Source organism: Monopterus albus, unplaced genomic scaffold (assembly GCF_001952655.1).
Source record: "Monopterus albus unplaced genomic scaffold, M_albus_1.0 scaffold88.1, whole genome shotgun sequence".
Lineage (NCBI taxonomy): Eukaryota > Metazoa > Chordata > Actinopteri > Synbranchiformes > Synbranchidae > Monopterus > Monopterus albus.
In genome coordinates, this window is record NW_018127968.1 from 589,218 (window position 1) to 595,760 (window position 6,543).

At 41.9% G+C, this 6,543-nt stretch overlaps 1 protein-coding gene across 1 annotated transcript in view; it reads left to right on the forward strand.

Moving 5' to 3' along the window:
* Window positions 1-6,543, forward strand: part of abca12 (ATP-binding cassette, sub-family A (ABC1), member 12) — an 86,878-nt gene that overhangs the window by 75,766 nt on the left and 4,569 nt on the right. Inside the window, exons 67-70 of the mRNA XM_020607655.1 lie at window positions 805-939; window positions 1,425-1,528; window positions 1,764-1,856; window positions 4,669-4,774. Coding sequence (XP_020463311.1) covers window positions 805-939; window positions 1,425-1,528; window positions 1,764-1,856; window positions 4,669-4,774 — 438 coding nt within the window. The remainder of the gene's footprint in view (window positions 1-804; window positions 940-1,424; window positions 1,529-1,763; window positions 1,857-4,668; window positions 4,775-6,543) is intronic.

The following is a 6,543-nucleotide window of genomic DNA, read 5'->3' on the forward strand; positions in this document are numbered from 1 at the left end:
CATTCCCCCAGAGGAGCTGGAGGAAGTGTCTGGAGAGAGGGAGGTCTGGGCATCTTTGCTTAGACTGCTGCCCCCGCGACCCGGTCCCGGATAAGCGGAAGAAAATGGATGGATGGATGGATAGACGCTGGATCATGTGTGATCATGTTATCCTTGCATACATGTTGTTTTAAAAAGGCAGCTTTATGCGGAAGCTGCATTGGTGGTTTCTGGTGTGTTTATGTTGCAGAGATTAAGCAGTTTTGTGGTAATTCTCACTACCATGATAAAAATCTCACGATTGTTTTTTGAGATGATTGTCCAGGGCATGATGATTAATTAATATGATGCTTGATGCTGCTTTGAGAAACACATTTAAAGGTGAATACTGTTTTATCACTTGAAAGTTAGATTATATGACTTTTGAAAAACAAAAAGAAACATTCTTCATCTTACAAACAAAAGTTAAATTCATAAGAAATGTATGCACACATTCTCATATCGGTACACTCAGGAGTTTTGCAGCTTCTTTCTTAGGCTGGTATGACCAGTAACGTATGGTGGTTAATGTAGGGAATATTGCAGGTAACTGAAATTACTGAATCAGTTCAGTGACTTGATGACTTCTCTCTACTTGTGCCTCAGTTGTACAGTTTTAGTATTCACCACTATCCTGTATTTGCTACTTATGGCTGCAGAAAAAGTTATAATCTCAATTTAGAATGTGAAACTTCTTATGTTGTAATCTTAAATGAGTCTGGAGTGTAGCCACCTCTTTTGTTTTTATTTTGTCTGTCCTCTAAATAATCCCTGTTTTTCTTGCAGTTGGTGAACTACCTACTGAAGAGGCTAGAGCTGAGTGACTACAGCAACATCATTACCGATGGCTACAGCTGTGGTACCCGCAGGAAGCTCTCTACAGCGCTGGCTCTCATTGGGCATCCACAAATATTGCTCCTGGTGAGGACACACCTGTTCATACTGTTGTAGCTGCTCGTTTCATTGCCAAACTGGCCAACAGATGACAAATATTAAACGGCACACTACTGAAAGGATCTCTGAAGTAAAGCAGATATTGATCCAATAGACTTGACAGATCTTATATAGTTGGTCTACTTCCTCAGGCTTACCCAAAGGTGGTCTTGTCTGTAGCTTTCAACCTTGTTTCTGCCTTATGTCTCAATCAGATTCTCTCCTCTCTTCTCTCCTTTGTCCATGTGTGTCTGTTCTTGAATTTTCCCTCTGCCTCTTATCTTTGTCCTTATTTTTTGCCTTAACCTCCCATTTTTGCTTTGTCTGTGATATTGTGCCCCCCCCCCCATCTCCATTCTTATTTTGGAAATATACCTCCGTGTTTCTGACTGTATATATTGTATGTACCGCACACTGTTTTCAGCTCTTTCACACATCCTGCTATCTTCTTCTCATTCCTCCTCTCTTTACAGGATGAACCAAGTTCTGGCATGGACCCTCGCACCAAGCGTCACCTATGGAAAATCATCTCTGAAGAAGTGAAAGGAAAAAGTGCTGTGGTCCTCACCTCTCACAGGTTAGAAGTGTATCTACACTGATCGTACATTGCTGGTTGGACATTAGAAATAGGAACATTTGATAAATACAAAATTAAAAATTTGTATTGCACAAATTGTTTGGGATTGGGCTCCAGTTGCAGGTAAAAAGTAAGATAACATTTAGCATGCTAGCACATTTTATTGCTGGTTACTGTATTCTCAATGGGTCCTAGTATGACCTTTTATCTTTCTCTCTTTGTCTTTATTTCTCAGCATGGAAGAGTGTGAGGCACTGTGCAGCCGTCTTGCTATCATGGTGAAAGGTCAGTTCCGATGCCTGGGATCCCTGCAGCACATTAAGAACAGGTTAGTGACCTCAGCTCAGCCTCAAATCCAGCCATTACTGTTCTCCTGACCTTGCCTCCACAGTCTCCTACTCTTCCCCCATGATTCTTTGTGCAACTGACTGCTCAGTTTTATTTGTAAGAACAGTGCTCCCTCACCCCCGCCCTTCAGACATACAGTGCCTTGCAAAAGTATTCATATCCCTTGAATTTTTCCACATTTTGTCACATTACAGCCACAAACTTAAATGTTTTTTATTGGGATTTTATGTGATAGACCAACACAAAGTATCACATAATTGTAAAGTGGAAGGAAAATGATACATGGTGTTCAAGATTTTTTACAAATAAAAATCTGAAAAGTGTGGCATGCATATGTATTCGGCCCCCTTCAGTCAATACTTTGTCGAAGCACCTTTTGCTGCAATTACAGCTGCAAATCTTTTGGGGTATGTCTCTACCAGCTTTGCACATCTAGAGACTGCAATTTTTGCCCATTCTTCTTTGCAAAGTAGCTCCAGTTCAGTCAGACTGGATGGAGAGCATCTGCAGTTTTCAAGTCTTGCCACAGATTCTCAATAGCATTTAGGTCTGGACTTTGACTGGGCCATTCTAACACATGAATATGCTTTGGTCTAAAGGTAGGTAGGTAGGTAGGTAGGTAGGTACTTTATTGATCCCACAGTGGGGAAATTTCTGTGTTACAACAGCAATAGAGAACAACCAACATAACACCATAAGAACAGACACATAAGAAGAGAACTTCATAGAAACACAGTAAAGAACACAAGGAATATTTTACCTAAAGCAGGGCAATGTGCAGTATTTGAGAGAGATCAGGAACAAGATATTACACATGAACCTATTCACAATGCATTTCACCCCCAGGAGCTGAAATATTGCACCACAGTAGATTATTACATAGTCCCTCATAATTTCACCTAGTTTATCACTGCAGTGATGTGTTGTACAGTCTGATTTCTGTGGGGAGGAATGACCTGCGGTAATGTTCCTTCTTACACTGGGGATGTAACAGTCTTGTGCTAAAAGAACTGTTCAGAGCCACCACTGTGTGGTGCAGGAGATGGGAGGGGTTATGCATGATGGATGTTAGTTTTACCAGCATCCTTCTGTCCGCCACCTCCTCGATGGAATCCAGAGGGCAGTCCAGGACAGAACCAGCTCTCTTAACCAGCTTGTTGAATCTCATTCTGTCCCTCACCGTGGTACCTCCTGCCCAACCCACAACAGCGTAAAAAATAGCAGATGCCTCCACAGTATCATAAAATGTCCGAAGGAGTGCCCCGCGCACACCAAAGGACCTCAGTCTCCTCAACAAGTGGAGGCGGCTCTGGCCCTTCCTGTACAGGGCATCTGTGTTGTTGGTCCAATCCAGCTTATTGTTGAGGTGGACCTAAACCATTCCATTGTAGCTCTGGCTGTATGTTTAGGGTCGTTGTCCTGCTGGAAGGTGAACGTCCACCCCAGTCCCAAGCCTTTTGCAGGTTCTAACAGGTTTTCTTCCAGGATTGCCCTGTATTTAGCTCCATCCATCTTTCCATCAACTCTGACCAACTTCCCTGTCCCTGGTAAAGAAAAGCATCCCCACAGCATGATGCTGCTGCCACCATGTTTCACGGTGGGGATGGTGTGTTCAGGTTGATGTGCAGAGTTAGGTTTTCGCCACACATAGCGTTTTGCATGTAGACCAAAAAGTTCAATTTTAGTCTCATCTGACCAGAGCACTTTCTTCCACATGTTTGCTGTGTTCCCTACATGGCTTGTGGCAAACTGCAAACAGGACTTCTTATTGCTTTCTTTCAACAATGGCTTTCTTCTTGCCACTCTTCCATAAAAGCCAGATTTGTGGAGTACACGACTAATAGTTGTCCTGTGGACAGATTGTCCCACCTAAGCTGTGGATCTCTGTAGCTCCTCCAGAGTTACCATGGGCCTCTTTGTTGCTTCTGAAATTTGGGGGAGGCAACCTTGGTGCGGTGGGTAGAGCAGTCGTCTCTCAACCAGAAGGTTGAAGGTTTGAATCTTGGTGCCAGCAGTCCACGTGTTGAAGTGTCCTTGGGCAAGACACTGAACCCCCCACCCCATTGCCCCCAATGGCTAGAGCCATCAGTTGAGGTGGTGCTGCAGGTGGCTGCCTCGGTTCTGTACCGGAAAAGGTGATTATCCTTATCCTTCTCTGATTAATGCTCTCCTTGTCCGGCCTGTCAGTTTAGGTGGATGGCCATGTTTTTGTAGGTTTGCAGTTGTGCCATACACTTTCCATTTTCGGATGATGGATTGAACAGTGCTCCGTGAGATGTTCAAAGCTTGGCATATGTTTTTATAACCTAATCCTGCTTTAAAGTTCTCCACAACTTTATCCCTGATCTGTCTGGTGTGTTCCTTAGTCTTCATGATGCTGTTTGTTCACTAATGTTCTCTAACAAACCTCTGCGGCCATCACAGAACAGCTGTATTTATACTGAGATTGAATTACACACAGGTGGACTCTATTTACTAATTATGTGACTTTTGAAGGCAGTTGGTTGCACTGGATTTTATTTAGGGATATGAGAGTAAAGGGGGCTGAATACATATGCATGCTACACGTTTCAGATTTTTATTTGTAAAAAATCTTGAACACCACATATAATTTTTGTTCCACTTCACAATTATGCAATACTTTGTGTTGGTCTATCACATGAAATCCCAATAAAATACATTTAAGTTTGTGGTTGTAATGTGACAAAATGTGGAAAAATTCAAGGGGTATGAATACTTTTGCAAGGCACTGTATATGACTCTGCTTTGTTCATAAAATGTCTTTTTTGCAGGTTTGGCAATGGGTTCACTGTGAAGATGTACATGGCCAATGCTTCCTGTGATGCACAGGCAATCACCAACTTCATGCAGCACCATTTCCCCAGCACATATCTCAAGGTGAGCTATCCAGAGAAATCAACAATACTTTGCATTGAAGAGGGGAAAAGAACAAGTATATGTTGCAGTGGATTAATGCAATAAAGTCAGTAGAAGTAGTTGTGTATGTGTGTATTTTTGATAGAGTCTAGGAGGCTGTTAAGAGGTGAGGAAAATGAGGACCCAAATGCAGTTACAAGACATCATGATAAAGTAGTAAATAAGGGCAACTCTGTGTAGATACAGGCAATGTGAGACACAAAATAGAGATAGGCTGGGGCAGGGGTCCCAATACGTCAATTGCGATCGACCAGTCAAACACAAAGGTAGACAGTGTTGGTAGATCGCATGCCATTCAAAAATAAATTAGATGTTAGCCTATCATTCATCCCCCCTATGGCATTTGCCACTTGATTGACATGCAGGGCAGGAAGTCTGAGATCTTGTATTTTCTGACACATGAGTCATCAAGCATGCTCAGTCAACTGCATGAGTTACTGCAAAGGTCCAGTAAGCTAACTACCTTGTCAGCCTTCCAATTTATTTCTACTAAAGAAAGGGTATAAAATGAGTGGGGGAGACAAATAAAGTAAGAAACCGAAAACATTCCATGCAGAATGGAAAACTTTTTTCACAATGTTATAATCGAAGTGTGTGTGTGTGTGTGTGTGTGTGTGTGTGTGTGTGTGTGTGTGTGTGTTATGGCCATGTTTTTGTAGGTTTGCAGTTGTGCCATACACTTTCCATTTTCGGATGATGGATTGAACAGTGCTCCGTGAGATGTTCAAAGCTTGGCATATGTTTTTATAACCTAATCCTGCTTTAAAGTTCTCCACAACTTTATCCCTGATCTGTCTGGTGTGTTCCTTAGTCTTCATGATGCTGTTTGTTCACTAATGTTCTCTAACAAACCTCTGCGGCCATCACAGAACAGCTGTATTTATACTGAGATTGAATTACACACAGGTGGACTCTATTTACTAATTATGTGACTTTTGAAGGCAGTTGGTTGCACTGGATTTTATTTAGGGATATGAGAGTAAAGGGGGCTGAATACATATGCATGCTACACGTTTCAGATTTTTATTTGTAAAAAATCTTGAACACCACATATAATTTTTGTTCCACTTCACAATTATGCAATACTTTGTGTTGGTCTATCACATGAAATCCCAATAAAATACATTTAAGTTTGTGGTTGTAATGTGACAAAATGTGGAAAAATTCAAGGGGTATGAATACTTTTGCAAGGCACTGTATATGACTCTGCTTTGTTCATAAAATGTCTTTTTTGCAGGTTTGGCAATGGGTTCACTGTGAAGATGTACATGGCCAATGCTTCCTGTGATGCACAGGCAATCACCAACTTCATGCAGCACCATTTCCCCAGCACATATCTCAAGGTGAGCTATCCAGAGAAATCAACAATACTTTGCATTGAAGAGGGGAAAAGAACAAGTATATGTTGCAGTGGATTAATGCAATAAAGTCAGTAGAAGTAGTTGTGTATGTGTGTATTTTTGATAGAGTCTAGGAGGCTGTTAAGAGGTGAGGAAAATGAGGACCCAAATGCAGTTACAAGACATTGTGATAAAATAGTAAATAAGGGCAACTCGGTGTAGATACAGGCAATGTGAGACACAAAATAGAGATAGGCTGGGGCAGGGGTCCCAATACGTCAATTGCGATCGACCAGTCCCACAGGATCTTAGCTTGGTCATTCTCAACCACCTTTGGAGGTGTATCCCATTTTGACTTTGGGACTTCCAGCCTGTACTCGGCACAGATGT